The sequence below is a fragment of the Prionailurus bengalensis genome, chromosome B2 (genome assembly GCF_016509475.1).
Source record: "Prionailurus bengalensis isolate Pbe53 chromosome B2, Fcat_Pben_1.1_paternal_pri, whole genome shotgun sequence".
NCBI lineage: Eukaryota > Metazoa > Chordata > Mammalia > Carnivora > Felidae > Prionailurus > Prionailurus bengalensis.
In genome coordinates, this window is record NC_057349.1 from 144,226,549 (window position 1) to 144,242,948 (window position 16,400).

At 46.1% G+C, this 16,400-nt stretch overlaps 1 protein-coding gene across 2 annotated transcripts in view; it reads left to right on the forward strand.

Moving 5' to 3' along the window:
• SLC22A1 (solute carrier family 22 member 1) overlaps positions 1–16,054 on the forward strand; it is a 29,645-nt gene extending 13,591 nt beyond the window's left edge. The window contains exons 7-11 of one of the 2 annotated variants that reach the window (XM_043592695.1): positions 1,335–1,549; positions 4,439–4,547; positions 11,872–11,984; positions 13,306–13,405; positions 15,494–16,054. In XM_043592695.1, the coding sequence (XP_043448630.1) occupies positions 1,335–1,549; positions 4,439–4,547; positions 11,872–11,984; positions 13,306–13,405; positions 15,494–15,560 (604 nt within the window). In that variant the 3' untranslated portion in view covers positions 15,561–16,054. The remainder of the gene's footprint in view (positions 1–1,334; positions 1,550–4,438; positions 4,548–11,871; positions 11,985–13,305; positions 13,406–15,493) is intronic. The other variant, XM_043592696.1, reaches the window with a different exon arrangement.
• The last annotated feature ends 346 nt before the right edge of the window (positions 16,055–16,400 follow it).

Below are 16,400 nucleotides of genomic sequence, written 5' to 3' on the forward strand. Positions count from 1 at the left end.
TGGCACGGAGGGGGCCCCTGGGCTTATCTGGACTCACCAAGCTACAGGCGAGCGCCTTCCTTCACGTTGCCTTCACCCTTTTCTCCAATCAGGAGTGAAGCAGGGCTGGAAATAAGAGCGTCCCAGTGGTTCTCTGCGTGCAGCTTTAGAAAACGAGGGGGTATGTTAATGGGACACATCAGTCGTGATCTCGGTTTTGGAGCTGATGGGCAATCCAGATGCTGGGATAAGAGCAGTTTATCGTCAACCGAGGTCTCTTCTCACAGTGTCATAAAATGTGTCCAGCCTCCGAAATCATACAATGTCACCTAAAAGGACACGTGGAACTCTCTGAAGTCTCTCTGAGCCACTTAGCTGGTCCCCATCGGTCTAGGTGCCTTGTTCTGTGACACTGCTATTCTCCCCTGGACGACGCATGGATGGGTCGTGGGGTGGGCTACAGGGTGGAAGACAGGGGGACAACGCCACTGTGCAGCTGGAGAGACTTGGCCAGTATCTGCTCTGCTCTCTCTGCGTACTTGACCTTGGGGAGATGCCGATGCCAATTACTGCTCATCTTTGCCGAGTGCTCTTCCGGTGCCAGGAAGCCCACCAGGTACTTCCTGTGGGGCAGGGAAGGGGTGCAGAGAGGGCTGTGGAGAGAGGTATCTCATCCCTGCCCCTTTGGTCACCGTCCTGCTGAGGGCAAACCTTACCTGTGGGTGGCACTGAAGTACACCCAGTCTCCCTAAACGAAGGCTGGCCTCTACGCCTGTACGTCCGTGGTCAGGACGGCTGTCCCTTCATCAGGGTGGAACAAGGGAGAGGTCGCTTTGCCCGAGTCTCCATGTTTGGGCGGGATGGGACTTGCCTGAGTGTTCCCGGAAGACCTTATTCCATTTGCTGATGAGGGAATTGAGGCACAGAGGGCTTAGCTAAGTTACTTCGGGTCACACGGCTCATACAGCAGGCCTGATTACTGAACCTTCTCACCCACCTTCTCCCACCCGCCTCCTTGTAGCTGCCGGAGGATTAGACGAAGTAAGGCCCTGCAGGGCTCCTCGCGGGGCCAGGCCGCTAGGTCGCAGGAAACAGTCAGGGTCTCTGGGACACGTGTTTATGTCCTGGAAGTCATTGCCTCACGTAAATCTGAGAGGAGCTGCTCCCCGAGGGCCCCTCTGGGACGTCCTTCCTGACGATTATCCCCTCTTCTCGGATTGCTCTCGGACGTTCTAAATCAAGGGACCCACGCTCCTCTCCAGCTCGTAGGGACCTTTGTCCTCGCTGCCAGAATCCTCCCTCCCTGCTGTCCCACAGACACTCTGCCTTACACTCTGCCTCCCCTCCGTGCCCAGGTTCACCAGCTCTGTGCTCTACCAGGGCCTCATCATGCACGTGGGCGCCACGGGTGCGAACCTCTACCTGGATTTCTTGTACTCGGCTCTGGTTGAATTCCCGGCGGCCTTCATCATCCTCGTCACCGTTGACCGCTGTGGCCTCATCCGCCCGTTGGCCCTGTCAAACCTGGTGGCGGGGGCAGCCTGCTTCGCCATGGTTTTTATCTCACACGGTGAGCTGTCCATCATCATCTTCTAGGGAACTGAATTATCCAACTGTGGGAATAGTGTTTTCGCTGCTCGATGAGCCCCTGGGATAAGAACAAAGACAAAGATGGGTGTCACCTTCATCTACAAGGGTTTTTTTTCGTTTTTTGTTTTTGTTTTTTAAATTGAGGTATAACATACACTCAATGAGCAAATTATAAGTGTAAAAGCTGATGAGTTTGTCCATAGGTATATATCTGGGTACATGACCCAGATTACGTGGCACATTTCCAGCACCTTAGGAGGTTCCCCCATGGTCCCCGACAATCCATATTCAACCCCCCCTGTTCAGATCACCGCTGCTCTGACCTCTGTCCCTGAGTATTAATTCCAACGGTTCTTGAACTTCACACGAAAGGAACCATACGAGATGTGCCCTGTGTATTTGTCTTGCTTTGTTCACTCATTTCATCTGTGAGATTTTCCATGCCATCACACCGGAGCATAGTTTATGTGCTTTTTCATCATTGTGCAGCATTCCACCGTATGAATCCCATGCCACTTACCTGTCCCACTGCTGACCGACCCCTGTGTGGTTTCCAGCATCTGCCTCTTGGGATCTAAGCTGCAGTGAACATTCTAGCACATTGTCTTGTCGTGGTGCGGGCACCGATTTCCCTTGGGTACAGATCTGTGAGTGCGTTTTCTGGGTCGGGGCGGCATATATGTACCTCTAAGTAGATGCAAACAGGTTTCCAAAATGGTTGGACCAATTTACACTCCCCCCGATGATGCCCGCGTGTCTCATTGTGACACATCATCACCAGCACGGGGTGTGGCTAGTCTTTTTCACACCAGCCATTTCGGTGGGTGGGTGCTTTCATCCTTGATTCTTACAATCCAGGATAATCCAAAACAGAAGCATTTTCGTCAGTTTTAGTTTCCAATGCACAAACTGCCTTTCCTCTTTGTTCCTTTGGGAAGATTGTTAAACCAGACTTGCTATTCTCTCTGGTTTCATTGCTTGCGCTCTGGCCTTGTTGGTTAAATGAGTTGTTTTGGTAAGCTTTTATGGAGGGTATTGTGGGAAGCGTTTCCTGAACTCTGTCTTCTCAAGGAACAGGCTGGATATAGATCAGGCTGAAAATAAAAAATAATAAATACAAAAAATAAATAAAAAGAGGTGGAAAAAAGCAGCTCAGTTTTCTCCCCCCTCCTTGCTTGGCGAGAGGACAAAGAAGACAGGGAAAGGGGCAGAGGCCATCTGAAATAGATTTTACCCACCTTCTTCTGCATTTTCTTGTTTCTAGGATCCTGGAAAGATAAATGAGAAGTTTTGTTGTTGTTGTTGTTGTTGTTGTTTAAGTAACAGCACTGGGTACAGAGAGGGAGCTTGAGGTCTGAGACTGTTCAATTATCAGGCAGGCAGAGCCCAGGCATCATGTTCTCTGGTTCCATCCTCCCAGGCCCCCCTCACAGCCCCACCCTCTCCACTTGGGCTCGATTTAGTCCTTGTCACATTAGATGGTAAACACTCACTCCCTCATCCAGGAAGCATTTCGAGTACCTTCTCTGTGGCCAGTGTGCATCTAGGCCCTGGGATCTCAGCAGCGAGCAAAGCAGAGAAAGTTCTTGCTTTGCAGAATTTGCATGCTAGAGGGAAAAAGAGAAGGCGAAGCGTGGCGGGCTTAGTCCTTGGTGTGGTGGTCAGGGGTGGCCTCGGGAGACCTGAATGAGGGGAACGAGCCGTGTTGCCATCTAGGGAATGTGCTTCCCAGGCGGGGGACAGGAGTGGGAGTCTCCCCGAGGAGGGCAGAGCTGAGCATTCAAGGAACAGCTGGAATCCTTGCACCCAAAGTCAGGAGAGCAGGGGCAGGAGCGATGGACGGAGGCCCAGTTAGCAGGAGGTGGCCTTGGACTGTACCCCAGTGTGGAAGAGAGGCACTGGGGGTTTGGGCAGGGATGGCCCCACAGTGCCAAGGGGAGCCGGGGCAGTTGAACAGCTCAACAGATTAAAGACCCCAGAGTTGTGTGCAAGGCCCTCCCTCTATGTACGGAGTAAACTTCATCTTTTCTCTTTAGGAAGCTGGGGCGCGTCCTTGATTAGCACAAGGTGGGGAGCTGCCGGAGGCTGGGAGACTGGGCGGGACCTTGTGGCCAGCTCATTCCTAAGGCCACCGTGTCCTCTCTCCTGGGAGCCTCACGCTGGTGGAGTGAAACAGAGCAGGCTTCCGTGAGCAGCCAATATCTGGGGCGAGGGGTTGAGATGGCATAGTGGCTGTGAGCCAAGAGGCTTTCTAAGTGACCTGGCATGTCACAGAAGCCACTTGTGTGTGTCAGTGTTTGGGACGATCCAGGTGGAGCAGGTGAAGGTGCCCAATTCTTGGATCAGTCCTCAACAGGGGACGGGCTTCCTGGACCGTCATGTAATCAAGAGCCCACAGCAGTCGGCTGAGCGGAGACAAGGTTTGCTTCCCTCATGCTCACATCTGGGACTATCTGGAGAAGGGTTTTGGTCTTAAAAATGTGTTTGGAAATGAACCCTAGATGGAAGATTAGAAATCTGGTCTGTCGGCTCCAGGATAGTACCTAAAGGGCTGCATTTTTCGTGGACCTACTGTGTTTCCGGAAACCAAGAGACAAAGAAGGAAGTCACGTGGCTGACCGGAGGCAGAGCTGAGACTCCAAATGCATGTTCTTTCCCCTGCACAGAGGAGCCCCCCTTCATGTGTCACGGTCAAGTTCTGAGACCTCTCAGGACTGTTTACTTATCCCAGAAGGAAAGAGTTAGATAAGACAGTCCTTCAGGCCCTTCCAGCTCTAAAGGCCAAGCTTCTTAACCTGACTCCTCGAGGGAGGGAACTCTGTGACCACAGTCCTCATGTGAGATCCCCACCTCTGTGTTTCCTGTCCAGATCTGCACTGGCTAAACATCACAGTAGCTTGCGTCGGCCGAATGGGAATCACCATCGCGTTCCAAATCGTGTGCCTGGTGAACGCCGAGCTGTATCCCACGTTTGTCAGGTGGGCGCACAAAGCGGGGTGGGGTGGGGGTGGGGCGGAGGTCGGGTAGCCCCTGAAATAGTTGTGCACCAGCCAGGCTCAGCGAGGACCGGCACTTCTAAGACAATTCCTCAAGGCTCCCCCGTTTGGACATTGAGGCAGGGGTTGGGCATCAAAGAGCGCGTCAACACCCGATTGTAGGAGAGAACGTGAGGTGGAAAGGTTGGAGGAGACTGTGCAGAGGGCAGGCATGGGAGAAAAAGCATCTGCACAGAGACGGGAGAGAGTGGGAGACTGAGTTTCAGCCCAGCCCACGGCTAGTGGCGCGAACTCCCGTAGCTCCATCCGTGCCTGTAGACACACGTTGCGTAGGCAGAGTTCCGACTGGCCCAGTGACACGGGAAGCATTTCTAGAGCTGTGCCATTTCGCCCTGAATGTCATTATTTCCACTGTACAGATGAGGAAGTTGAGGTTCAGAGAGGGACACAGAACTCGCAAGAGGCACACAGCTGGAAAGTGGCAGGGCGTCTGCCCTGATGCCACCAGAAGCCCGTGCCTTTCCCGTGATGACACGATGCTTGTCCGTAAACGTAGCAACAGGCCTGGAGGACTTAGCGTTCCAAGTCAGGTTCAGACCAGAGTTCACTCTAACACGCACAGTTTGCTGAATTTTCATTATATGTGTGCTCATTTCCCTGCCGCGACGATCAGTATGGAGACGCCTCCATCATCTCCAAATGCTTCCTCGTGTCCCTTCCCCACCTCCAGACCCTGGCAACCACTCATCTGATTTCTGCCCCTTTGGTTCTCCCTTTTCCAGAATGTCATGTCAATGAAGTCACAAGGCAGACAGACTCGGTGTTTGTCTCCTTTCACTTAGCAGGGGGGGGGACATCACATAGTTGCCCGCCTGCGCCCGTGCTCTGCCCCTTCTGAGTGCGCGCTGAGTGCTTTTCCGGCGTGTGAATGATGTGCCACGATTTGTTTATCCATTTCCCAGTGTATTGGCATTGACTGTCTCCAGGTTGGAGTACAGTGTAGCTGCTCATAAACATTCAGGTACGGGTCTTGGAGGGGATACATGTTGTCGTATCTCGTGGCCACAAACTCAGGAGTGGCTCATATGGTAAGTGTGTGTTTAAATTTATAAGAAACCGTCAGCACGTTTGCCAAAGAGGCTGCGCCATTTTGTGTTCCGCCAACCACGTGAGACACCCTATCGTCCCGCATCCTCATCAGCACTTGGTATTGTGACTTGTTTTTTCTTTATTCTTTATTTATTTTATTTTTTTGAAGTCATTCTGAGAAGTAGTGGTATTATTGTGACTTTAAATTACATTTTCTTAGTTACTAAAAATGTTGAGCATCTTTGTATGGACTTACTGCCATCTGTGTTTTAGGAGGCTTAGTTTTAAATGAAGATTATTTTTAGGGTAAAAGAAACTAACCACTCTACGTCGAGGTTGAATTCGGACCCTCGTTAGAATTTGGTCTATTTCCTCAAACTGTCTCTTCGGTCTGTGTAACTCTTTCTCGTGTGCTATTCCTCATGCCATCATGCCAGTAGTTTCTAAGAAATATTCCAGCTCCCCGATCGCTCAGCTGCACAGCAATCTGAGCCCGTCAGCCAGAAGGTGCAACAGTGGCCCTGATTTACTGTCCTCTTCCCCACCTGCCCTTCATTAAAAGGCTCTGTCTCACACTCTCATCTATAAAAGGTTGCTTGGACTGAGTACAAAGGGATGAAGGCACATTAAAGAGAAAATCTTCCACATTTGGCAGTCCTGAGCCCGGAGTCTAAAATAGCCGGGCCAAACAATTCCATTGTCATGGCCACCGGACCCAGGGGACTGGCTGAAAATGTTAACTGTCAAAGGGCCTGAGTCCCTGCTCCTACGGGGAAGAAAGCCAAGCAACCCATCTCAAGGAGCCATTTGTGCAGAGAGCCTGTTGATAAGGACTCTCAATAACTAGAAACGGAAGCCAGAAGTCCAGAAATAACTTTAGGGGCGCCCGGGTGGCTCAGTCGGTTAAGCATCCATCTGACTCTTGGTTTCGGCTCAGGTCGTGATCTCACGCTTTGTGATTTCAAGCCCCACGTTGGCTCTGAGCAGAGAGCGCGGAGCCTGCTTGGGATCCTCTCTCGCCCCTCTCTCTCTGTCCTTCCCCTGCTCACACACACACACACACACACACTCAAAATAGATAAATAAACTTTATTAAAAAAAATTTAAATGTGATCCATACACACACAAGAATAAGAGTCATGAAAGTTCTGATATTTTCAATTGATAGAATCCAATCGAAACTGTTTTTTTTTTAAACGGGTTATTCCAGTTACTTTATGACTTTACAAGAGCTCCAAATTTAGAAATTACTATGAACATTCTTTTGGCTTCAGTGGGCTCTGCCTTGTGTTGGAAATCGTCTCTCCTTTTTGTCTCCCCACTACGGCATGGGCTGCCTGAAAACGGGAACGGCCTATCGTACTTCTCTGTACCTGTAATAGAGCTGTCCTGAGCGGTCCCCAAGGGCCCGTAGAACGGCCGCGTGCAGAAAACACCACACCATGTGACTTTCCCATAAGGAACTTAGCTCCCTCTCCCTACTGCTTCTAGCTTCTGTGTGCTTATTACATTTTTTTACTTCTCTAAAACGTAACTGCTTAAAATAACGGCGTCTTTTCTTTCTTCTCTTGGAAATGGCACTGAAGCTATTCGAAAAATGAGAATAAACAAAGCTGCAAATGCCAACTTTAAAACTAGGATGACCCTGGGGGCGCCGGGGTGGCTCAGCCGGTTGAGCGTCCAACTTCGGCTCAGGTCATGATCTCGCGGTTCGTGAGTTCGAGCCCCGAGTCGGGCCCTGTGCTCACAGCTCAGAGCCTGGAGCCTGCTTCAGATTCTGTGTCTCCCTCTCTCTCTGCCCTTCCCCTGCTCGTGCTCTCTCTCTTTCTCTCTCAAAAATAAATAAACACAAACAAACAAACAAACCTAGGATGACCCTGAAAGACAAGTGTGAGAAGAAGGGCTGCTGAATGCAGTGAGGTTTCAGAGGTTCTGGAAGATTCCAGGGATGCACATGGTGACAGTAACCCTTGGACAAGGCCAACAGTTTTCCAAAGCAGGAAGCATACCGGGGAGGGTACAACCCACAGTCCCTTGTTTGCAGTAACAGGATGGCTTCAGGGGCTGGACCCGTAAGCTCCATCCTCCCGACCTTGTGAGGCTGAAGGTGGTGCAGGGAGAGCGAGGCCACGAAAGAACATTCAGGGACCTTGGAGATGGCAGTGTGCGCGAGGCAGGGTGGAGGAGAAAGACCCAACACGGTGAGCAATTCTGTCCTGTCGACCCCTGTCGATTGGGAGAGATGTTAAGCATCTGATTGCATTCGACCCAGGTCAAAAAGAGAATCTGTCCTGACCCGGCACGTGGCCTGGCTCCCTCCACAAATTCTTCAACATGGCTGATACAGGAAGAGATCCCAGTAGTAAAGAAGGGTAATAAAAAAGCAATCCACCCAGTTACACAAATAGACCATGAGAGAAAAGGAGAAAGGGAACAAAGGGCAAAGGACAAATGAAGAATACTCACTAGCAAAATAGTGTCACAAAGCAGATGAAAATGGTGACCCAAAATACCACAACCAAATGCAAACTCTGCCTCAGTCATCTCTATCAAATGTAAGCCTAAAGCCAAGATAAAAGGTCTTGGGTCAGAATATGGACCGGATGATAGAAATGGAAACCTGTTTGAAAGCAGTGCAAAGGAGAACCGAGACAGTGAGGGAAAGGCAAGGTAGATCTGAGAATTGCAAAATAAAACGGAAATAAGCAAAGAGTTTAAAAGTCTTGGAGATCACACACACACGCATGCACACGCACACGTGCACGTACACACATCCCAGAAAAGATAACAGAAAGAGTGAAACAAACAAAAAAAAACCTCCAAGAAATTAAAAAAAAAAAACCTTCAAGGAAACTTCTAGAAATAAAAGAATGGTTGACTCTATGATTTGAAGTGGCACATGGTGTCACAGGAAAAACAGACTCAGAAGGAAGCAACAAGGAATATTCTATTAAGTTACTGGGCTGAAGGTTTGAGTCACAGATCTAGGGGGAGTATCTACTTGATATCAGATTGATAATCATTAAATGGGGGATTAAAGGGTATGTGGTTTTGAGTACAAACAGCAGAAAATGTCAGAAATCTGACCATAAAGAAATGCTAGAACTAACGGAGACAGGGACAGGAAAGGAGAGGGAATGTCAGATGTGGTGTGATATGCTGATTTCCTTTGTGTACTTTCTCCAGCTGGGGGAAAAATGTATTATTAAAAGCTGATAAATTGCATAGTGTTTTAGGTATATTTTTTAAAAATTTTTTTTCAACGTTTTTTTATTTATTTTTGGGACAGAGAGAGACAGAGTACGAACGGGGGAGGGGCAGAGAGAGAGGGAGACACAGAATTGGAAACAGGCTCCAGGCTCTGAGCCATCAGCCCAGAGCCTGATGCGGGGCTCGAACTCACGGACCGCGAGATTGTGACCTGGCTGAAGTCGGACGCTTAACTGACTGCGCCACCCAGGCGCCCCTTAGGTATATTTTAAGATGTAAGGAGAAACACGAAAACAATGATACTATTAACTAAAGTCAGTGCAGGCAGGGATGGTTTGAGGAGGAAGTGGAAATACACGAATTTTATAATTGTTTATAATAGGAAGTGAATGAATACTGTCTAAAGAAATAGAGTATTACATGTATTAAATAAGATTATAAAGGTAACATTTTGAATAAAAATACAAACCTCCCAGGGCACCTGGCTAGCTCAGTGGGAAGAGTATGGGATTCTTGATCTGGGGGCCGTGAGTTCAAGTCCCACACTGAGTGCAGAGATTTCTAAAAAAAAAAAAAAACTTAAAAAAATACAAACCTTCCAAATTATCAGAAAAAAATACTGATAACTAACACGTATTGAAAATAAGACACTAGAAGTAGTAAAAACCATGACATAAAAGCTAATGACAGAATTAAGACCAAGCGTTTCTGACATTTAAATAAACACACAGAGACTCAAGTCCTCTATTTAAAAAAAGAGACTCCTTGAGTTGATTACAAAGCAAAACTGAACCATTTGCTTATAGTTGAAGCACAACTTCTCGGAAAGGTTGAAAAGAAAAGAATGCATGAAAACATATCAGTAAATGCAGACAAAAATATAGCAAGAGCCATAATCTTATCAGACAAAATTGAATGTATGCCAAAAATGTATTTAATAAGATAAGGAAGTCCCTAAACAATGATAAAGAGGAAATCCACAATGGTCTCACAGGGAGATTTTACAAAACATGTAATTAATAGAAAACTCCAACGATACTCAAACTCTTCTAGACGATTGAAAAAGGAGAAAGATTTTTAAAAAATTTTAATAAAGCTAGCATAATACTGGTATCAAAGAACAACAAAGATAAAGAAGACAAGGACACTATAGGTAAATATTATTTGTAGAATTTTGATTAAAGCCCTAAACCATATATTATCAAACAGAATAGTGGAGACATTAAAGTAATAATATATCATGTCTAAGATGAGCTACTCAGGAACACAAAGTCCAGTATTAAAAAATCTAATAGTATAAATCATGCTAATAAATTGAAAGAGTTTTATAGAGCTAATAAATTAAAGCTGACAAATTAAAAAACTGTTCTGTATTATTTCCATTGGCAGTGAAAGGCATTTAATAAATTCAACATCTACTCTTGCTATTATAATCTTTCCATAAAACATGGATAGATAATTTTTACATATAATTCCCTCAATATACTTTTTACAGCTAAGAAGAAATATCCTGTTGAAAACTGATCAAATAAATCATAAATATGTTTAAAGGTATAGTGGCAAACACTGAGAGATGATATAACCAACCAAGATGCAAATAGGTATCACCGAAGAAGCTTAAAGGTCATATCCTAGAGGATAAAACGTTTCCCAGTTTATTGTTCCTAGCTTAACCATGTTTTAAAACAAAGTTCAAGACTATTTATAGGAATACAAAAATACCCAGCACTGAACAAGCAAGATTTATCAACAGTCAAAAGAAGTATGAATGTTCTAAACACCCCAATTAAAAGTCAAAGATCATCAGATTGGACAAAAAAGTGATACCCAACTGTATACTGGCTACAAGAAACTCACTTTAAATATAGGGACAGAGATAGTTTAAGAGTAGAATGATGATGGGGCGCCTGGGTGGCTCAGTCGGTTCAGCATCTGACTTGGGGTCAGGTCATGATCTCATGATCTGTGGGTTTGAGCCCTGCACTGGGCTGTCTGCTGTCAGCGCGGTGCCTGTTTTGATTCTCTGTCCCTCTCTCTCTTTCTGCCGCTCGCACGCGGTCTGTCTCTCAAAACAAATACATAAACTTAAAAAAAAAAAGTAAAAGAATGGAAAAAGATATTCCATACAAACACTAGTCAAAAGTGGCCGTATTCATGTAAGACAGAGTAGATGTCAGAGCAAAGACTATCACCAGGGATGAAGAGAATCCTTTCAGGTAGGATCATTTCTCTGATTCTCTGCTAGGCTTCTTCATCCTCCCATCCTTAATACCTTCTCTCTGCCCTTCCCTATGTCTTCATGGGAAGAAGAAAGAAAAGAAAAAGAAAAGAAAAGAAGAGAAAAGAGAGAGAAAGGGAGGGAAGGAAGGAAGGAAGGAAGAGCTCAGCTTGCACCAACCAGTTCTCCAACTTTCCAGATACCCCCTGGGTATCCTGTTCCATTCTGATGGTAACCTCATGGAGTTAGTGCAGATCCCACGGGGTAAGGGCTCAGTCCCACAAGACTGGCCCCACCTCAGATGCCAGGCACGAGCCCCAGGTTGTCACCTGGACTTCTGACTCACTGGGTCTAAATCAGGACTCCCATATCCCCTTCCTCAAGTTCAATAATTTGCTCTATCTCACGGAACTCAGAGAAACACTTATTTGCAGTTACCGGTTGATGATAAAGGACATAATAAAGGATATAAATGAACAGCCACATGAAGAGGTACCTAGGGTGAGGCCTGGAAGGGTCCCAAGCACGGGAGCTTTTGTCCCCGTGGAGTTGGGGTGGGCCACCGTTGCAGTGCATGGATATGTTCACCAACCTGGAAGCTGTGAACCTCACAGGTCAGGGTTTCCATGGAGGCTCTGTTATGTAGCATGATTGACTGAAAATCATTGGCCATTGGTGATTAACTCTCTGCCAGCCTCTCTCCCCTCCCTGTGCTTGCTCTAGGATAAGGTTAACCTTTGGAAAGTTGGATCACAGAAGTAGCATCTTTTTTGTTCTCTGTTTTGTCAGGAACCTTGGAGTGATGGTGTGCTCCTCCCTGTGTGATCTGGGCGGGATCATCACCCCCTTCCTGGTCTTCAGGCTGATGGAGGTTTGGCGAGGCTCGCCCCTCATTTTGTTTGGTAAGACTTCCTGGGATGTTTATTATTCCTTCTTCCCAGCCCAGCACGATTACTCAACAACTATTTGATGAGCGGATGATGTCCTCCAGTGAGTTTACAGATGACAAGGATGGCGCCTTCCCTGTCGCTGTCTCCTGGCTCGCTCTGTCTTGCTCCATGGGAAGATAGGAGGCCATTCCTGGAAGGCAGGCCAGAGGTTTACATTCTATGGCTCCGGAGTCCAATAATTGTCTTATAGGACAGAATTTGAGAGGCCTCTGTTGACATAGCCTCCTCCTTTCTTACGAATTTGACTCCTAATTTTTGTGCATTTAACATGTAATTGCTGGAGGCTTAAAGATGCTGAATTATCACTCTGCTGCTTAACAGCGGAAATAGAGACAAATGGGAATCGAAGTTTAGTATCAGCTGTGATAGTGATGAAGTTGGATTAGAGAAGGAGGAGGGGACTCTAATTTCTCTCCCCAAACTGAGACCTCGGGACCTCCGAGACCCTGCTAACCCACTTGGTGGAAGGCAGAACGGCCATCTACGTGCAGAGAGGTGCTGTGCCGGGGCCCGGGCATAGCACGAGGGAGAGGGCGGGGGACAGAGGAAGGGAGAAATTAGGAGAGGGGAGGAGGGATGGGGAAGGAGAAACGAGAGAGGCCCACGCTGCCCACAAATATATTATCTATGCTTCATATCAAATATGTAGTAGTATAATATTAATATATAGTAACTACAGTATATATTATAGCTTATATATGGTAACTATTATATATATTCTATATAAAACAATACATTATAATGCAATTATCTAATGTGTATAGTTTTATATATAACTATAGTATATAGAATGTACATTATATATAATCAATCTGCTAACACTTAAACATCAGTTACTGTCCAAGTTATTCTTATGTAGAAGTAAAACAAAGGCACTATTCCCATTTTCTTAAATGTTTATTTATTTTGAGAGAGTGGGAGGGGTAGAGAGAGAGGGAGAGAGGGAATTTCAAGTAGGGTCCATGCTGTCAGTGCAGAGTCCAACTCAGGGCTGGAACTCGTGGACCGTGAGATCATGACCTGAGCCAAAACCAAGAGTCAGACACTTAACGGACTGAGCCACCCAGGCACCCCACTATTCCCCTTTCTCACTCTGACATTTCCCCAGTGATCCTATTGCTTTAACTTTTGTTTCCTAGATGTTCCCGACTTCTAAACACCCAGTGTGTCTCACAGGTGCATTACCTAGCCATCCCTTTAGCTAGCGGTCGGCATCCCTACATGGTGTTGGCTGTGCTCTAACGGCTCCGTGTGAACTCTGTTTCGTTTGAAGCGATATTGGGCCTGGTTGCCGGGGGGGTGACGCTGCTTCTTCCTGAGACCAAAGGGGTCACTTTGCCAGAGACCATCGAGGATGCAGAGAACCTTGGGAGGTGAGCCTGTGGTGCTTGGGGACTCGGGGTTCACGTGAGTGACACTTGCCTCCTGGTATCTCCATTTCCTCTATCTTAGTGGTTTAGGAGAGCTTCACAGATATCTGTGCATCTTTTTATTTATTTATTTATTTATTTATTTATTTTAACCAGAGCCGCTGTAGAGAGAAACACGACACAAATAGCCACTGGCTTTGGGTGAGGAAAGATGGGAGAGCACGAATATGTGGTTTTGGTTGGCAGTTAGCTGTTCCGAACTGTGGGACTGAGAACGTGTGTCTGAGATGCTGACTGAACAAGGGCCAAGTCCCTAGCTCACCAGGAGCTAACTGCCCTGAGTTGGGAGCTATTTTTAAATCAGTCTTCTGTCCTTTTAGCAATTGTTGGTTCTGATTATTTTTAAAAAAAATTTTTTTTATGTTTATTTATTTATTTTGAGAGAGAGAGTGAGAGCAGGGGAGGGGCAGAGAGAGAGGGAGAATCTCAAGCAGGCTCTGCGCTGTGAGCACAGAGCCTGATGCGGGGCTTGAACTCAAGAAACTGTGAGATCATGACCTGAGCCAAAATCAAGAGTTGGACACTCAGCTGAGCCACCAAGGCGCCCCTGTTGATTCCGACTCTTTAATGACTTTCTTTACAAAGGAAGAGGGACTTAAAACTTTCATTCTTGTGACAGGGACGAGGACTTCAATGGAGTCTCAGATTCTTCTCTTACAGCAATAAAACAAGGAAAGGAATAAGCAATGCTGAGGAGGTAGCCTCTCGGGTCCCCCTCCAGGCTCGCTCTATGGATTCCATAGGAAAGAGCATGAGTCCCTGTGACATAGAGAGAATGATCTAGGGAGTCAAAGAGATCTGGGCTCAAATCCAGGCATCTACTCGGCCACATGACTTTGGGGATGTCGTTGAACCTTACAGGAAGTTTACCTCCTTGCCTGACAAATAGCCACACTAATACCTTGGAGGATTGCTGGGAACATTCAATGAGATAAGGTGGGGGGACAGTGACTGATCATGTGCCTTACACATAGTAGGTGTTCGATAAACCTTAGATTTTCTCCATTCTTCTTGCATATTGTGTAAACTCCTCAGTGATTCTCAAAACTTAATATGCAGAAGGATCACAAAAGAAGAAGCTTACTGAAATGCAGATTCCCGAGCCTTCTAGGTTTGTTGATTTAGTACATGAAGGGTGGGACCCAGGAATCTGTGCTGTTAATAAGCTCTGCCAATGAAGCTCATAAGTGCTTCATAAACCTCACTTTGACAAATTCTGGATGTCTCCGTACTGATAAGGGACAAAACTTTTTTTTTTAAAGCGTATTTATTTTGAGAGAGATTGAGAGAGAACACAAGTGGTGGGGGGTAGGGGCAGAAAAAGAAGGAGAGAGAGAATCCCAAGCACATTCCTTGTGGTCAGCTTAGAGCCCGACTTGGGTTCAGTCTCATGACCGTGAGATCATGACCTGAGCTGAAATTAAAGGTCGGACATTTAACCGACCGCACCAGCCAGGTGCCCTGGGACACTCTATTTTAACTGTAAATGCATTTTCTAGTTGATGACAATATGCCTTTTTGGGTCCCAAATAGGTAGCTAATATTGATTATCAGATTAAAAAAAAATTTTTTTTAATGTTTTCATTTATTTTTGAAGGAGACAGAGACAGAGCATGAGCGGGGGAGGAGCAGAGAGAGAGGGACATAGACATAGAACCTGAAGCAGGCTCCAGGCTCTGAGCTGTCAGCACCGAGCCCGATGCAGGGCTCGAACTCACGAAACTATGAGATCATGACCTGAGCCGAAGTCGAACACTTAACCGACTGAGCCACCCAGGCGCCCCTGATTATCAGATTTTAAACGATGTCACTACAATTCATTGATAAGCATCGGGTCATCTCTTGAGATATCATCCCTTTGCTGGTCCTTTTTGCGTTCCTTGCTACCCTCCTTTTCTCCTTTCGTTTTGAGACATATTCCTGTGGACAATTTTGCAATAGTTTCTTTTCTCTTCTCTCTCTCTTTTGCAATAGTTTCTTAGTCAAAACACTGTTTATTTTAACGCTCATTTTTGTTTTTGGTGGCTACAGGATAGCAAAGCCCAAAGAAAACACGATTTACCTTCAGATCCAAACAACAGAACGTGCGGGCACATGAGAGAGATGCTTCGCTGAGATCGAAGATGGGGTTTGCACCTGAAGAAACGCTTAGAAACCCTTACTTTTCTGTGCTCTTCCTCACTTACCTGCCCCTAAACCAATATTCTGAACAATACCAAATGTGCCTCGTGTTACTTTATTTTCTTTCTTTTAAACAATCTCCCAAAGCCCTGGCCTCTTTTATCTACTATCCTAGCAGGAGCTGTTGGTGGTTACCAGTTACTTAATTATCTAAAGTATTTCGAAGATCCGATCGAGTTTAAATATGGCTATAAAAGAGGCCTCTGTAACTGGTTTCCTAGAATCTGTGTTGTTTCATTCCCTCCAAAAGAAAATGTCTTTGTATTGGGAGTATTTATCTTGGCAAAAATATTTCAAGGTGTAGCTTTCTTGAAGGGCACTTGGTTTTCAAACATGGCGACTCTCCCGGCAGACCATACCCGAATCACGTTTACATACGACTCATGGAATAAAGCATGATCCTCATCCGCAGGCCAGAAGTACTGTAACTTTTTTAGGAAGCGGTTTCTGCCACCTTTGCTCGAGGAATGTTGTATTGAGTTTCACTCTTGGTTTTCATTCTTGTTGGTGATTCTAGAAGGTAGACTCCTATGCCAACTATAAACTATTGTAGTAAATATATCAAAGAGTTCAGTTTACCACCAGTTATGTAGTAACTGGTTTAAGTTCTGGTGGAAGAGGTGATTTCGTTCCTAAAATACACAAAAACCTTTGTTTTAAAATTTCTTTCCCTGTGAAAGAAACCAAAGACAATGTAATACCCTTGCTTTGGAGCACCTTGGGGAAAAAATATTTCTAATGTGAATCGGAAGCCTGG